The sequence below is a fragment of the Xiphias gladius genome, chromosome 22, assembly GCF_016859285.1.
Source record: "Xiphias gladius isolate SHS-SW01 ecotype Sanya breed wild chromosome 22, ASM1685928v1, whole genome shotgun sequence".
Lineage (NCBI taxonomy): Eukaryota > Metazoa > Chordata > Actinopteri > Istiophoriformes > Xiphiidae > Xiphias > Xiphias gladius.
The window spans coordinates 2,693,486-2,711,916 of record NC_053421.1 but is presented as its reverse complement, the minus strand read 5'-3'; the positions used below and the strand labels follow the sequence as shown (position 1 = coordinate 2,711,916).

The following is an 18,431-nucleotide window of genomic DNA, read 5'->3' as shown; positions in this document are numbered from 1 at the left end:
ATAGACATCCGAAGATATATGGTATCCCCCCTGGTGATGCTCTGCCAGTCCTCATCTGCAAACTGAGCTTTTACCTCTGTCTGATTTTCAGTGAGTGACACCCCTGCTCAGCTGGACTGAGGTCAGGTACCTGACTTTGCCAGTCAAGAACATCCCACTGCTGGGCCATAATACACTCTCAGGCTGCATTGGCTATATGTTTAAGATCGTCATCTTCTTTACTGTCCTAAAATTGGCAGAATATGTAAAGGAAGCTGCAGTTTCATCACTGCTCTCCCAGTATGATTGTGAATACAAACAGACAGTGCTTTAATTTCGGTCTGGGTTTAATTTGAAAATCAAATAAGCTAGACCGCAGAGCCTAAACAACTAAGCCGTGTCACTGTCTCCAAGCTATCCAGTTACTGTCATTGGTGGCCTCAGAAGTCTATGTTGTCAATGATGACCATCAGGTTGGCTGAATTTATGCATCAGCTTAACCATTGAGGACCCACACCTATCAAACAGTGGCACAGGATGTTTATTAAATTAATCAGAACATTTCTTTAGTTTGGTTAGACAGCATCCTCACACACAATACTAGTATTATACACAAACACCACACTAGAGCTTAAAAAAAATACATGTCACAATGAACCCAGCTAGTACAGTGTGGTTTTAATGAGTAGGCTAACTAGCGTCTCACATAAAGTTAGCCTTACATTAGGGAAAACCCTCTGAAATGTAGAGCAGTTTACAATAATAATCAAGTAATGATATCATGCAGCTGTTTGTTTGCCAACCATAGCAGTTGGTAGGCTGGTTTTCCTGGCAACCAAATAAGTTAGTGAGCCTTTAACCAAATACCAGCCATCAAGGGTGTAGCTAGCTAACACTCGGCTCCACTTTTGGGCACAGGAAAACTGTTCAAACGCTCTTTGGCTGGGCAGGCAAACTCTATAAAGTCATACACACAACAAGACCACAAACACACACACACAGCTAGCTAAAAGTTTAACTATCTTGAATGACTTTCTGAATAGCCGAGCTCTGTGGGACTCGGTAAGCACAGTGCGTTTACTTAGAAGTTTCCACCTCCTCTGCTTCCTTTTACGTAGTTTCATCTCCAAAGTGTCTAAAAGAAAAACAAGTGAAACGTCATCCCACAAGTTTCAATGTACCACCTAATAGAATGTAGACAGCATATTTATGCATTTACAGTAATGTGAATGTGTATTGATCCAAGAAAAAGCACCCACTGGAGCACAAAAGTCACACTATCCAATATACAGGATGAACCATCTCAGATAAATTACACATTGTACATTGACCTGGCTGCCACCTGATTCCCTGCAGATTATGCATCGAAAACACAGGACAGCACCTGTGCCTTGATGGCGTCAGGTTGCATTGAATATTCTCGAGATTTCATTCAACATATTCAGTTATAGTAAATGCTGTAATTACATCTCTCCTGTTTAGGCAATCCCTAGAAAGCTGTGAAATCGACATCCATCACAAACTCAGCCTGGAACACGCAGGCAACAGGTAGAAATGTCACAGCCATCTTTTCGGACTCAGATCATGACTGTGTGGATGCGCCTCTCCACTAGGTCCTCCTCCATTCTTACACAACAAGCAAGCATCGCTCTGCCTCTCAAACCCACGTTAATGCACCGCTCTCATACAATCATATGTTTGAACCAACAGTAGGTGTATGTTCTGACGCACATTTAAATGTCAGATGGATTGCGAAACTGCAGCTCTGTGTGTGTGTTCATATTGATGTAATTTTACAGTGTTGGCGAAGGGAGCATTGAACTCTCTGCTGTTGCTCTCACTGGAACTCTCTTTAGATAAGCACCTGAAATACATCTCTATAAATGTAAATGTAAAATGTCAAGAGTGTTTTGGGAACAGGCACTGCATGCACGTGTAGTCACATTGTCTGGCATTTTGAAACTTTTTTCTAAAAAAGGAGTACTGTGAAAGGAACCCTGTGGAGTTTTATTGTAAACAAGCACAGTTATGTTAACAGTGTTTCTCACCCAAAGGCACAGAGGCCTAACAAAAAGGTTGAGTGCATTTCCTTCCTCATAAAACATTTGCAGAGCAGATTCTTTGAGTCTTTGCATGGATGTTCATTCTTAGTATTTGGGAACAATAGTGTATGTGAAGAGAATCTAAGCTTGAAGACTTATCCATGGTTCAGTTTTCAGCTGCACCACATAGTCGTTATGCAGTGAAGCATGGAACGTCAGTCTTATGACAGCATGTTCAGTATAACAGGGGAGATGTTAACCCATGTCTCCGTGTAAAGATGATTCCTGTCGTCACATTTGAATGTCCTCCTTGATCTTTCTCAAACCATCCACAGACTCCTGGTCAATGACCTTTAACCCATTCCCAGGTTTTGGTCTAGTGTTTACAGACAACTGATGTTGTCTGTTTCTGGTGATCATTCGGTATCTTGACCAGGGCCCTCTATTTTTTACAGATGTGGTGTTCCCCAGAGCTGTTGAAAAAGACCATCCTTGAAACGAGACAAGGGCTATGATCTCCCCACACTTGGACACTTGTTATCATGTTATCATCAAAACACACCAAAACATTAGGAGGTGGACTTTTGAGCATAGATTGTTAGATTCAATGCTTGCTGGCACATGTCTTCAAGTAATGGCCATTAACTGTTCTTCAGACAAATAGCATGAATATGAGGAACACCATTTAAGTCAAATTTCCATCCAAACTTGAATTCAAATCTTAAAAAAAATTCCAGAAAATTGACAAACCCGAATGTTAACTGACGTGCTTTTCCCACTGTTATGTGAACATTATGAGTTGGCACATTGAGATTAACAGTTGGTAGCACTTCTCCAGTTTGGTTAAGCCATTATTGATGAAGAGGGCATAACGAGATGATGTAATTAAAAGAGCACAAGTCATATCTCAAATAGTGGGAAAGGAAGTGTTGAAAACATGATGGAGATAGAAGATCTCTGTTTGTTTCATGTATCGATTTGAAGATGATTAAGTCTCCTCATCCCTCTACACAGATTTGATATTTTTGTTTGTGGCTTTTTTTTCATCTCTCTGGTGGAGTGGAAGTGTCAGCGGACATTCAGGTGACATGTTTCACATATGTCGTGATTTATTCTCTAAGTCTGTTCCATTGCATTTCATCACATTATGCCTTTGTCGATACAGCAGCTTTCCCACCTCAGTAAAGCGTAAACATCTTTTTGAGATATTTCCAAATTTTTTTCCAAATTTCCAGCATTTCCACTTAGGATATTTAATGTGCAAATTGAAAATTTAAAGAGGTGGATGGCTTATATTAAGGGTAAATGCTATTTTCATGTATCCCTACATAACAAGCACTCAGTAATTTAAGTGAGACTGAAAGGAGACATAAATCATCATTTTGCATCATCACTGACAGGGGTAGTGTTGCATATCTTATACATCTATCAGAGGCAAATCATTGGACTGTGGTATTTTCAGCAAATACTTTTTTCACTGCATGGTAGGAATTTTGGTACTATAGAGCTTACATTTCTCACTGTGAATGTATACCCTCAAATAAAACTTGCGTCTTGTTTCACCTGTTCATCTTCCTCTTTTCACAGTTACTGAGCAGTGAGCCATCATTACATATTCAAATGTAGTCTGTATAATTATTCATTGAAATAAAAGATTTTTTATAACTTAATGACATTTATTTATAACTAAAGTACAAATTGCTTTTTGCCACAACCCTTCACCAAAGTCATGGGTGGAGGGTCGTAACTTTCTTGTGAGTTACAATGAGGTTTTTAATAGGTGTTGATGAGAATTCATGGTTAATTTGGAGATTGTGGTTCTGTTGAACTATATTATGTTATATTGAAAGATGTTTTGTCTATTTTAATATTCCTCAAACTGAAATCACACAACTGGTACAATTCAGCGAACATCATAGCCTACATTGCCCAAAGCTGAAGAGTTGCCACATAGCACATTGATAGGTCCATACAGCACATTGACCATACAGTACTGTATTGAGAATATAAAGTGGAATGCTGCTCTGAAATCAATAGTTCTTGGTTAGTTATTTTATGTTATTTCTCACATGAAGAGCCAGTCTCCCCAACCCTTCTCTGACCCCAAGAATAACTCTCTCCTCATCCACTGGAACAGCTACAAGACCACAGACAAGACAGGAAGTCAAGGTTCTGTGTGTCCCCTCAACCACATGGATCTTGTCACAGCTGCCTTGACACTCAGGTTGTCAACACGACTGGTGTTTTATGCTGGGATCACACTACACAATGTTAGTATCATTTTAAGTGGTCTTGCCAAGCTATGATTGGTCAAATCTCAACTCATTCATGGTCATATACTTGTGTAGGTCGACTTTTTGGTAGATGGTTGAGTGAGCAGCATACATATGTATGCAGAGGCTGACAGTACATCCAAATATTCTTTTCTCACTTTGCCGTGTTTATAGTTGAGTATGGAAGAGTGCTCTATACTCCAATAGGTCGATGTTACAGTACACATCGAAGAAGTTGGGTGAGAGAAAATAAGTTGAGAGATGGCCAGGAAAGACATGCTCATCTCTTTGATGGCACAGCGAGGGGTGTCCCAGATGCCTCGTCGACTGCCGCTGCATGGAATATAAAGAGCCATCATTCCAAATGATCCTCTTTGTTTCAAACTGGCCTGTAGCTCAGGAATCTCGTGCTTCCCCACCCATACCCAACCACCTATGACGTGTATCACCCTCCACCAGACAAAATGAATTCTATATTGTTCAAAAAGTAAAAAATTTTTGTATTTTGCACTTGTGTTTACATTTGAAATTATAAAGATAAAATCTGTTCTGGTGCATGATTTAATTGTGATTTAGCATGACTGCAAGATTAAGGTTGACCTGCAAGGTTAATTGTTGAGCACGCCGCACATAGAACATTGGGAGCTAACATTAGTTAGCAGCAATATTGGATGATGGATGGTGGATATAAGAAAGTGGCTTAATATTAAAAGAAATTCAGTAGACAAAAATAGAAGAAGGCCAAGCTAACATTAACATTAGCCCTGCAGCTTGAGCCCTGCCACTGTCATTGGTTCACAGGGGGTTGGGTGTGAGTGGACCACAACTTCAGCCTCCAGATGAGCTTGGAAACAAGAGACCTAATCAAGTAGCTCTACAGCAATACCCTGGCCTTCTGTTTCACAGCAAGACTTGCTCTTTTGTTTCATTGTACCAGACTTGAAAATGGCTGGAATGCAGTGCGAAGGCAGATGCAGCATTCTGCTATTCCTGTAGGATGTTCAATAGTGCTCATACCTCATTTGACTCAACTTTCACAATGAGAGGCTACCGGGATTGGAAACATGCTGCTGAAAAAGACAGGGGGTTTTACAAACAATTGACTTCAAAGGGACATTTAACTTGTGTGTTGAGCTGGATGGAGCATCAATTATTGCAGGATTTCTGCACTCCTCAATGGTGACCAGCTAAAGAGAATGTGTCTACTCTAATTGATGTTGTGGGATTTCTCACAGAGAATAAGTTATATATCAGAGGGAGCCTTGATAAATATTGAGGATATGACAGATGGGCATAGCGGGTTCTTTCTCTCGCTTTTAAATAATATAATCAAAACAGAACATGAGCTAGCCGAAATTATAAAGCATATCGCACGTAATTCAAGCTTTACCGCTGAGTAATGTTGTGAAGGATGCCATTGTGGAAGAAAGAGGCAAATTGGGGTATGCCATCAAGGTGGATGGTATGAGGATGTGACTGGATGTGAAAATGTTACATTTGTCATTCGCTTTGTATCCGCATCGAATGAAGCAACAGTGTCTACTCACCATAGCCACAGCTGACGTTGGAGATGGAAACAAACTGACCGACCTAATAATTGCAGACCTGACAAAAACTGGACATGCCACTTCAAAATTATTATGTCAGGTATATGACAGGGCTTCAGTGATGGCTGGGAGGCATGGTGGTGTGCAAACATTATTGCAAGAGAAACTGGAAAGAGAAATACCCTATGTATGTTGCTTAAATTACCAACTGCATCTGGTGGTTATCCACACACTGGCAGCGAGAAAGCAGTCACAAATTTTTTTGCCGTACGTGGACGCATATACGAATTCTAGAGAAAGCCAGCTTTCACTGTAAAGTATAAAGGTGGGCGTTTAATACATCTGCTTGATCAAAAGTTTTATTTTGCCACAGTGTCTGTGATCAAACAATATTTTATGGATATCGCATCCTTTATGTTGGAGATGCATGCAGAGCATGGCAACGGTGCAGAGATGAGAATGCAGGCCATTGGGCTTTGCGGAAAGTTTCATAGCCTGTCTTCATGTTTTTTTTGCTTTCCTTGTGCAAAAGCTGCTGACGTTGTTAGATGCCCCTAACAGACTCTTGCACGCAGTGGACATGGACCTGTTAATGGGCTTGGAACTGGTGGCGATTGCCAATTAATTGAAAAGGAAATTATATTTATTAATTACTTAGTAGCAAAAGCATTTAACAACTCATTACATTACTCAGCACACCTCTTTTAAAGGTGCCTGTAACCAGCTCTAGGATATCTGGTGGCGTAATGGTTCAGACACATAACTGTTAGATTCCCAGGTGGAGGACCTTGTTGCAAGTCATACTCCTCTCTCTTTCTGCTCTTGTTTCCTGACTGTTAACTGTAAAATAATCAAATAAAGACAAATGTCAAAAAAGTAAATAAAGTAAATAAATAAAAAATAACCAAAAAAAAAAAAAATCCAAGCCCCATCACCCACATGTCTCATATACCAGTTCGTAGCTGGCAACTAACAGCTTGTTTTCAACTAACAGCATGAGAATAAAGCAACTGTGTACTCCTCAGGAGGAACATTTTTCCTCCTTTGGTAAAGGGTTTAAGCTGATAGTATGCTTCATCTGCCTGTTGAACATTTGAATAGCTTTGGAAACCCCCCATTCCCACACCTTCACAATGTCAGATTTGAGGGGGCTGTGTCTGATGATTTTTGCAACCTTCCGAAGCTGGCAATTTAACATTCACACCCACTTCATAATAGGAGCTGTGTAGAGTTGAGAAAGAAACCATGGTTTGTACTTATCTATCTTGCTCTTTTTTCTTTCTCAACAAGATTTTTTTGGCACTTTTCATGTGAACAACTGAGTGCAACACTATGATTGGTTTCCAGTAGAGAGTGTCTAAAACAAATGCGCCATCATCCTCATATTTAAACAATATCAGATCACTACTCTCTATATGGCATCCAGCTTTCCACTTCGCCTTCCTGTGTGACCATTGGAAACCAGTTCTTTTCTAGAATAACCCAGCCCTAACCCCGTCCCCACACCTCCAGACTTTGAGCCAAATTAACACATTCTGGACCAGTCTGTCTACGAAATGCACAGAGATGAAACAATATTAACTGTCAGTAATAATCTAACAGTGGTAACTTCAATGATTAACATCACTGCAGTTGAGGAGGACTGAGGCAGTTGATGTGCTGTATTCAGTACCTGGTCAATGTAGACAAGGAGTCATCACTTAATACAGGTGTTCTGCATTGTCATCTGAGCCAGTGAGAAGTCAGTAGTACGTATGAAGCAACTCCACTTTGGTGTTTTAATCCTTATCAGAGTCTACTATATGCACTGCTTTATCTTGTAAAATCCTGAAACTCTGATTGCAGTCAGAGAATCGCCCACCTCCCCACCAACCACCACCTCCAATGTGTCTTCCCCACACCGTACCCCCTCCATCCTTCACACCTCCCCCTGCAGCCAGCTGCACCCAGACTCCTCAGTTCTCCTTCACCAGGTCCAGGAGAAACACACAACAGAGGCGACTGATTGAAATTCACAGTTTGAGCAATTCCAATCTTTTGCATGCTGTTTCTGCCTGCCTGTCTCTCGAGGTTGTTGTGGGAGAAGAGTGTGACTAGCAGATGTATCACTGTGCAATGATACTGTAGAGGTCCTCTCAGGGGTCCTCAGTAGTGGGCGAGCGCTGTTTGTTTGGTAACAGCATGTCAGTGGTGGGCGGGGCTTCCACTGACTCATCGATGATCCATCAGAGTTCATCACCACTGAAACACAGCTCAGATTGTATTTTTAGCCGATGGGCTGCAAGTTTTATAGGATTCCCTTTGTTTCTGTCTACTTCTACCTGTCAAATATATACAACTATCCATCTGTTTATAAAAAGTTGCTGTTGATTTACTCACTCACTGAAATTCCTCCAGTTTGTCCTCAAGTGACAACGGTTCATTTTCAGCTGAAATTTCCAACATAAAGGAAGAGCAATGATTGTTGGTCCATTGGACAGTCTTTCGTACTTTGGTGCACGATATCTCAGAAACAACATGCTAGATTGCCACACAATTTGGTATGCCATTCACTAACACTATAGTCTATAATAAGGTATATTGAAAGCAAGTTATTGGCTTCATTATGTTCCTCACAGGTAACTCCTTGTCTGTTGGTGTAGCACACCATTAACCCAAATTGAAACCATAATTACACTGAGCAGTTTAAGACAACAATGAATGAGTTGCAAGGACCAGCGATAGACTGGCCACAGTCAAAATTAAGGTCACATGACATTCGCCAACTTGAAAGACTTTTTTTTCCCAATTCAGAATCATTTCAAAAGAGACATATAGAGATATAAAACAATGCAAACATTTTTCTGGGCATCGAAACACTTGACGGAACATTTTATCATAAGCAATTAAAGCCAATAAAAAGTGTTAAGTTATTTATGTGCCATTCATGCATGTGGTCATGTAAGGAGTCGCTCATGCTCTACAGGCCAAAAAATTAAACACAGTATCCTGAATTCTTACAATGAGAAAGTGCAGCCCGTCATATTTTCAAATGAAGTCAGTCCAGCGACACAGCTCTGGTGAAAAAATGTTGTGCTGTCCTGCAAAATAGATGCATCTGACTTTTTGCAGGATACAATACAATGTCATCCAGCAAGATGTTTCAGTGGCCAATCAAATCCATTCCTGGTAAATTAATTTGTAACTTTTACACTGCATTTCTACTGTTTACTTTCCGGTCATTGTGGCATGACATGTTTCCAGAGTTATAAGATCCCCTATAAGATCCCCATGAATGGCTTTTCAGAGGGCTCGGTCAGACAGGAATATATCTGAGAGTGGAAAGAGAAGTAACAGTGGGCCTACTGCTTTTATAAAAAACATATGGTACTACCCATGTCAAATTATTGTAAAAGTATGTTTCTGCAGCTCAGACTTTGAACTGTTAGCTGGGGCTACGTTCATACTACAATTCCAGGGAGTTTTCACACGCCATTTTGGTTGTTGTTTCCATTCCCCCCTCCGGTAACCCAGCAGCCGCGTATGACGTTACCAAGAGACTCCAGACTCTGCTCCCAGTGCTTTCTTCATGAGCTCTGGGGACTTCAATCAGGTGACACTGATGAAGACTCCCCACTTTTACTCAGTTCTTGGACTGCACTACTAGAGAAGACAAGACCCTGGGCCTGCTGTATGCTAATGTTAAAGAAGCCTACAGCGCATCACTCTCCCCCCACCTTCAGCCTAAGTACAAACCACTGGTCAGCCCTCATCAAGATTGCGAGGAGGTGGTCTGACAAAAAATACACCACTCTGAAAGACTGCTTTCAATGCACTGACTGGGATGTTTTTCTCATGGCAAATGGTGAGGACATGATGGACTGACATACTGTGTGACTGCATACGTCAACTTCTGTGTGGACACCTCTGTTCTGGTCAAAACTGCCTGCTGTTCTCCAAACAAGCCCTTGGTTACTAGGTACATCAAAACATTCCTGAAAGAGAAGAAGATGGTGGTTAGATCAGGGGACAGTGGGGCAGGAAAGAGGGACCTGAAGCAGCTGTCAGTGAATATCAGAGAAGGAAAGGAGGTATACAGGAGGAAGCTGTAGCAGAGGCTGTGGCAGAATGATACCTGGGCTGTCTGGAGAGCAATGAGGACCATCACTGGTTAAATGCCCAGCAGTCAAATGGTAGATTGGAACATTGACAGAGCCAACAAGCTGAACTTCTTCAATAGATTCGACATGCAGCCTCACACTGACCACTTTGATCATAAACAACCCAGCAACAACGACATCTGCATCCCACTGACCATCTCTACTGACCAGATAAGGAGCGTGCTGGGTAAACTCTGCCCGGCAAAGGCTGCTGGTCCAGATGGCATCAGCCCAAGGGTGCCCAAGGACTCAAAATGACTAAGTGCTCCACTGAACACCACAAAAGGGTTCCTTCCTTCCTGTGGCCATCCAGTTATACAATTTCTTCCATATACAGCTCTCAATCTTATGGATAAAGCACACTGGGAGGGTACTATTCCACTATTACTTGGTTTTACTTTGAGGCAGTAAAGCATCAAGAAACCTACAAATACGCTAAAAATGAGGGAAAACGAATAAGACAGCAAGCTAGCAAACTTGGATGTAAATATTAACGCAGGGTATAAAGAATCAGTTTAGGAAGTGGTTTATGAGAAAGGAACTGCACTAAACACATTTGTTAGACTAACACACAGGGTGTTTGGGTGAGAAATACTGAATGTGAACGTAACCGTTTACAAGAAAACCACAGGGTACCTCTAAGTTGCTAACCTGAAATAACGGGGCTAATTAAGTTCATAAAAATCCTAGCTGCTCATGGCTTCCATAAAATTGTTCGTCTTACCAGAATTGAAAATACAGTGTTTGTCCTAAAGTGATACGCCACTGATTTTATATGTCAAAGTTATTGTAGTAGTCATGGGGAGTATTCCTTAGCCTGTGAAAACAAGTGTAAAAGGTCTTTTGTGGCTCTGTAAGAACTTTGTCAAGTCAGAAAAAAATAACCCTCATGATATCATAGTGATGTGAAAATCACCACTTTATTTGTAACACATTCATTATTGACGGGTGATTGATATTCTGTCACCGGTGAGGGCAGCTCTTGTCTTGCTGTAGATTGTTTGATCCATTAAAAGTGTTTCTAAAATTAAACTCTCCACGTTTCCCATGGTGCATCACATCTCTATATTCATACTGAGGTTTATTTGTCATTCCTCCACACCCCTAATACAGGGTGCCAGCCATACAGTCTGTACTCTGCTGTGTAATTTTGGTGGGTGACATGATAGAGTATTAGCTGGCTGTGATTTCAAAATAATCCTTCACGTCTGTTGATGCTTTACAGCTAAACGATGACGCATCAGGCTCCGGTTTAGCACTTGTTAATCTTTCTGTTGTGGGTATGTTTATTTGTATGTGCATTTGCACCCAAATTCTGGCTGAGACTGATGTGTCTGTGAGCAGAATGCATTCTTAATCATGAAGCATATATATTGCAATGGCTGATCAGCAGTGTATCATGTACAGTACTTAGCCACAAACGAGTTAGCCATGCAGGTAAAATGGAACTTTTTCTTTTTTATATTTATTATTCACTACTGCTATACAATATACTATCCTTTGGAATATTCAATCTATATTATCATCCTAACTGAGCTCAAGCATATACTGATTTACTATCTTATTACAGCTGCATTACAAGACAGCATTCTGGCTATTTAAAGCCGTAAATCCTGAGTAGATAAGTGTAAAACTTTTTCAAATAGAAGAGGCTATTTCTGTCTGTTATGACTTTGGTCAGGACCTAAAAACTGGCTGTCGTCCAATTTATTTTTTTCCCCTTATGGTTAAACTTTTATTTCTACCAGCAAAATAAACTTCTACCCTGTCTACTTCCCTGACTCTTCAACCCTCTTTGACCCTGCTCAGCACAGATATGACGGCTGGTGCTTTTCAGGTATCTCCCCACTATGACACTTTGGATTTTCTCGCAACAGATACAGAATTCTACTGACATGATCCTTCTCCCAAATGCACTATGGTCCATCTGCTCTCCTGCCACAAATTACATGTAGATCAATATCTTAATACGGTATGCAGCAGTAGATGTTTGTTTATGTAGCCGTCTATCGCTGTGGGGCCGCCCATTATGGTGTCAAGTCTAGAGGAAGGGAGTTGTCCCCTGGCGGTAGTGAGGCAGGCTGAAGGGGTACTGTAAGCCCCGGATGACCTGACAGCATTGATACTTGAAAACTATCTTAACCCACACTTCTAGCAGATGTGCTGTAGAGTTATGAATAAGGCTGCACCTTTAACCTTTCAGCCCAGTGGAGCTTCCCAGGAAAAACATGAAGGAACAGAGAAGATGTGTTTATGTTACACTGTTCATTTTTACCAGACAGCTGTTAATTCTCAGTTATTCTGCTTGTCAAATATGATTTCAACCATACATACCTGAAAGCAGCTGGGCTCTGCAGCAGCTGCAGGGTTATTTTTTGGGGAAAAACAGCTTTTCCTCTGTTTTTCATTTCCTATGCTTCCTAGAATGGCCATCAATAAACCAAGAGGTGTAAATGGATTTTTAAAAAAAGTTGGTGCTGAAAGTATATCCAGCTAGCTAATGCCATAACGAACTATAAATGTTGTATAACATGTTGCTGTGGCTACATTACAATTTGATCTATTAAAGGAAACATAGAGTTTTATTACAACTTTGGTTTTATTTTTGTTGTATTTCAAATGACTGTGATACTGAAAGATGTTGACTTCACAGGCACTCAGACAATCAGGTTGTAAACAAGCCGGCAATTTAGCTTGATTAGCTTTGTCTTTATTTGGGAGTAAAACTGAAGTTAGTGCACCTGTAACGTAGTAACAGGTGCACTCGAGTGTGCACAGTAACGAATGTGCACAACTACAGCAAATACAGACGGTCAAAGTTGAAGCACAAAGTTGATCTGTGACGGATGTTAACAACAATTTTAATAGTAAATTTATAGTTCACCTTTGTTTTCTTTTCCAAATAAGTTTGGCTAACAATGGGCTTTTGTCTACGAATTGTCTGATCATCCCACTGCCTTTATTTCTGCTCCATCTGGCCTGTTTTTTGGGGAAGAAAAGATTTATGTTGACCACATAGTTTGTTGTACCTACACTCTTACACAACCCATAGAGGCATCTCTTGAAATACCGCCCCTACGGTGGTGGCAAACTGGACTTTGTCATGGTTACATTAACAGAAAATGGGTTAAGCTGATGGAACGGTCAAGGTTTTGTTAGGTATAGGCACAAAAACTATTTAGTTAGGTTTAGGGAAAGATCATGGTTTGGGTTAAAATTAGTACTTCATTAAGTTTAGAGGACCTTCGTCGTCATGGTTTCAATAAAAAACATTTGAGGTTCTCTAACAGTGTTTTTTTTATACACAACTTTTCGACAAGGATCTTTTTTTTTTCTTTTTGATCAAGGTAGTAAGCAGAACTTTGTACAGTTTTAAAATGAACTTTAAACTATTAATTTTAAATAATTCCTCAAACATACATTTGACATCTCTCTAGTGCAATTTCTCATTAATTATGGGCCAACATACTGTACACACTTATACAGTGAATCTGCAATGAGCTAGTACTGGCCAATACATACACTTACACTCCCCTTAAAATGACATATTTCTATTTTTACATTTTTGCTTGTTTATGAATGAAACAAACTAGATACACTGTATAAAATATCATTAATGTATTGATTGAATATATATGCTCTCTGGTACTTTTGTATAAAAAAGAAATTGCATACAAAGTCCTATTTCATTTGAATTCTCATGATTCAGTAAATACACTCTCTCTCTTTCTTTCTCTTCCAATCTTTTTTTTCCAGACACTCCACACAGCAGCAAACGAACAAAGTCATCACCAGCACAAGCCAACTCATCAAACAGCTCTCTGATATAATCAGTGGCTCTTCACGGGTATTTTATGCTCCCATTCCTCCCTCATTCGTTGTCATTTTGAAGAATAAACAGTGGATTCAGCAACATTTGAGCTAATTAAAGCTGATCTTGTTCTGTTGCACAGCAAGACCGTCTACGCCTGACCAGACTAAAGACTGAACTCTCAGAGTCTGTGCAGCGCTATGGGGATCTGCAGAAGGTACAGTATATAATATACTCAGTTACATTCATAAATTCATTGCTATTGTTACTGAATTTTTACTAATAAATCTAACCACTTTAAAAGGAATCTTCTTGACCCTGTCTCTTAATTTCTTCCTCTTTCAGAAAATTGCAGAACGCTCAAGGGCCTTGCTGCCTCCAGCACAGAAAGACAAGAAGAAGGTGAGCTGATATGGAGGTTGAAAATCGACCCTTTGTTTCACTGTAATTCATAAAATAGCAGAATGGTGAGATAGCATTTCTCCATGCAATTGAATCCTCGAAAGGGCTCCTTTGAAGCTCTGTCTACTCTCTTTCACTCTGTTACATTACAATGGATTCGATTCATCACATCTGACTCTTATGCACTGCTGAAATTTCTTTCTTTTTGTATCTGCATCTAAATCAGTTACTAGCGAGAGTTTATTTTCACTGTGTAGCCCAGTGAGAACTCAGCGATAGAGGCTAGTAATGAGTAACTGTGTTTACCACATGAAAGTAAATCCTTATTACAGACAGACTGGATGGAAATGAATAAACTTTGGAGGGAATTTTTGATTGCTAAAACAAGGAAATAAAAAATCAAACTTGTTGATCTGTGTTTGTATATGAGGTGATGGCAGCATCAGAAGTAATAAAATACAGTAGGGAACAATGCAACAAATATGTATATGAAGTTAGAATACACTATAAAAAAACTGAAATATCAAAATATGAATATTAATTTGGAATAATAATGATATTAGCAAAGTGCCAGAGGTTATATACAGTGATATTAGGGAAAGAATGCATGATGTTTAGTGTAGAAATGATCAAAAACATATCCAGTGGTTAAAGTAAAATGCATTTTTTTTTCTGTTCTGCACCACAAATTGACCATAATGGTAAGTACCTGTAGAAGTAATAGTGTTAATAAGTGAAACAGTGAAAATCCATTCAAGGAGAATTCAAGACCAATTGAAATCCATGGAAATCACACTAAAATTAGCCGTTGTTCTCCCTGTCACATTTCAAATGACACGAAGACGTGGATCCAGTGATTTCTGCACATACGATTACACAGAAGAACGAACATGCTGTTTTAGTATCTATACAGTATTATCTCTGATCAGCCTGACAACTGAGTGATCTGTGCGACTGAGAGCACTGACCTGTATGGCTGAGAAAGCGGCGTGAGTGAGAGCCTTTGAGGAAGATACTATTTTCATCTTGCTCGTAGGGCACAAATATGATGCATACTTGTTTTTGTGGTAATTTTACAGTGTTTGGTAGTTTCTAAACTGTTATTGTTGTAACTAAACTGCTAAAGTTCAAACCACAAGTAGATAAATAAAACATTTCCAAAATTTAATAGCACATGCAGAGTATTTGGAAAAATATGCTGCAAAGAAACACAAAAAGGTAATACACAAATTCAGACAAAACAACCAGAGAACATTTGTATTTTCTGATCTTTAATTCTGTGTTTTCTGTTTTCTTTTTTTATTCTGGATTGTTTCCCAGCAACCAATTGGGACTAACCTAGGGATAGTTTGGACTATTAGTGTAAAGAAATGAGAGTGATTTCAATCTTTTCATCTAAGTGGATTTCAAAAATGTAACAGAACAGTGCCTCTGTATCCCACTCAACAATACTTCAGCCAGGTGGAGGTTTGAACCCCTTTGATTTAAGGTCACCATCGTGAACACCACCTTGCTGCCGAACTGAATAGAAAATCATTTACAGCTCCATCTGGCTGGACAGTAACAATTCTGTGAAGAGCCAGTATGCTCAGAAAGAGCCTCAAAAAAAATCCATTTTTTTTTTTTTTTTTACTGAGGGGAGAGTCATATGTATAAAGATTTTATGTCCCTCCGTACGCAAACTATCAAGGTATTTCATACTCCTAGTGTTAAAGGTAAAGGGCTTTGGGGGCAGTGAGCTGAAGGGTACATCATAAAACTCTGACTACCCTCAATGCATAGTAGCAAGTCCACTAATCCGTGAATACATTGTAGAAAAACTCAGTGTTGAATATAGAATAAGCAGTAGCAGTAGGAAAGGTCTGTATTTTTTTTTTTTTTTTTTTTTTTTGCTATAGATTAAGTGACTTTCAGTTCAGCTTTTTCAGTTTCATAAATAGCAAATGAGAGAGGCAGCCTGACATTTGGAATGTCACACATATGCATTTAGACACGCGTTTAGATCATTGCAGATGTTATTGATTGTTTCCCACCCACATGGTTAAATTCACTTCATAATAGCCGACTGGAATCGACATCAGAATGACTGTCTTGAGAGACGTTCCCGTCTGCGTTATGTACTAATGTATTCCGGAACATTTGCGCTGGGCATGTATGTGGAGGAGTGAGCACGATGTTGCGGCGCTTGCTGGAGAGTGGTGAGTCAGATCGTGGCCAGTAGACAGAAAGCTGTGACTCAACTTGGGTTGGTCCCTGTGCTCTGACCCGCACTAGCCCCTCTGCCATGAATTAGCTGTGCAGTCAGCCGCACAAAGGTGGAACACATTAGCAATGCAAAAAAGTCAACCAGGCCTCTCTCTGACTATATGTCTCTTCTTTTTCCTCTGCTTTTGTTTGCACATGTAACAAAGTGTGTGCATGTGTAGACTGTACAGGTTTTCATGAATTAACAGCCTCAGTCTCAGCCAACCCAACATTTCTCCATACTAAGGTACCATGCACTGTCCAAATATCAGTAAGTGGCTACACCAAACGGACAATCAACTTCATCGAAATTGCCATTTTTTGATTCCAAAATAAACATGGTTTAGTGTGATTTTCCCGTTGTTTTAAACAGAAGCTCAGCATTGAAATATAGTGGAAAATGCAAAGTCTTTATCTCATTGCTGTGGTGGCTACAGCTATGTCCCACTTTGACAAGAAGTGGATGAAGAAATGGTACACTTGTAGAAGAACTTTTAATAACAAAAATGGGTGTTGTTGTGTTCCACTGTTGCACTGTAGATTTTTCTCCGTGGATGTGAAGTAGCAATACCACAATATAAGATACTCCATTACATGTAAAAGTCCTGTCATTAAAATCCAACTTAAATGAAAGCAGCAGGGTATTATCAACAAAATATCCCTAAACCTGCAATAACTGATTTGGTGGCCTCTTGGCAGTGGAAACAAGTTGTGAACACAACACTAACAGTTGATATGGCGAACTTGTTAAGCAAGTAGTTGCTTATTTACATATCCAGCAGTTGCAGAGCAAAATTGTCATTCGTTTGGAACTGTGTTTCTGGCCACCTGATATTCACTCTATTTTAACTCTACTAACTCCTGAGGGAAATGTCTGGTTCCTTAGCTGCTAAATGCTCCACTATGCTCAAACGTCCCTAACTGTGCCAGTCTGCTATTTAGTGCTAAGGAGGTAGTGGACAGTGTGTTTTTTTTAGAGCCTTTTCTCAGAAAAGAGCTGCCTGCTGCCAGGTACCGAATGCCTACACCTGTAAAATAAATGTATTGGAGAGAAAAAAATATCCTCCTGAAATGCAGTGGAGTAGAAGTAGAAAATAGCAGAAAAGTACATTTGTGCTCAGGTACAGTACTTGAGTAAATGCACTTAGTTACATTCCACCACTGGGACATTGACAGTTTGACTGAACCTGAATGATTGTACATCTCACATTACACGTGGCAAAATGAGATTGTAAAATTCAATCTATGTGGAAGTAAAAACTGCAAATGACCAGTCAGATAGCCACTAGAATTTCATTGTCGATATATTTCAATAGTGTTGTAATATATGTACCTAGCAAGGCCAGGTGTAAATCACTGTATACTGTAATTGTTAATGTTATTGCTGTAACTGCTAGCATTGCAGCTATTAATCTAATATAATCAAATGTGTTTGTATGTGTGTGTTCCAACAGAATGTAAATACCCCATCCAGTCAGCAGATGGAAGAGGGTCCACTATTTGGAGAAGGAGCAGGCTCAGAGGGAAGAGCTCAGGCTTTCTTGTCTGAGATCAGTGAGGAGGACGTGGAGGTGCTTCGCCAAAGAGAGGAGGCCCTGCTACAGATCGAAGTAAGAACATTGCCCCCCCCCATGTACTTAAACTGTCATCCATCAATACAGGTTCAAGCTCATACTTTTCCGTGTATAATTAGTACACTCATTCGTATTCATTGTACTAAGCGTAGTGGCATACCACGAAAGAAGCAAAAGAAGAAGATACTTCAGGTGTGCATGTATGTCTATTTGTGCACACACCTTCCGGAAAAAAGACGTAATGGAGGCAAAAAAGGCAGGCAGAAAGCGGACTGATAGATGCAGGTTTGAGGTGAGCACTGAGACACTGTATTACTCAGACAGCACTCACATAACAGTATTAATGGCAGCATGTTGCATGTTGTATTGAAGTTCATTATTTCAGTTTGTCGAAGGTGAGAAAAAACAGTTTGTAGAACT

At 39.9% G+C, this 18,431-nt stretch overlaps 1 protein-coding gene across 2 annotated transcripts in view; it reads left to right on the top strand.

Moving 5' to 3' along the window:
- tsnare1 (T-SNARE Domain Containing 1) overlaps nucleotides 1–18,431 on the top strand; it is a 178,246-nt gene that overhangs the window by 75,194 nt on the left and 84,621 nt on the right. For both annotated transcript variants that reach the window (XM_040118152.1, XM_040118151.1), the window contains 4 exons: nucleotides 13,737–13,827; nucleotides 13,934–14,008; nucleotides 14,137–14,193; nucleotides 17,892–18,047. In XM_040118152.1, the coding sequence (XP_039974086.1) occupies nucleotides 13,737–13,827; nucleotides 13,934–14,008; nucleotides 14,137–14,193; nucleotides 17,892–18,047 (379 nt within the window). The remainder of the gene's footprint in view (nucleotides 1–13,736; nucleotides 13,828–13,933; nucleotides 14,009–14,136; nucleotides 14,194–17,891; nucleotides 18,048–18,431) is intronic.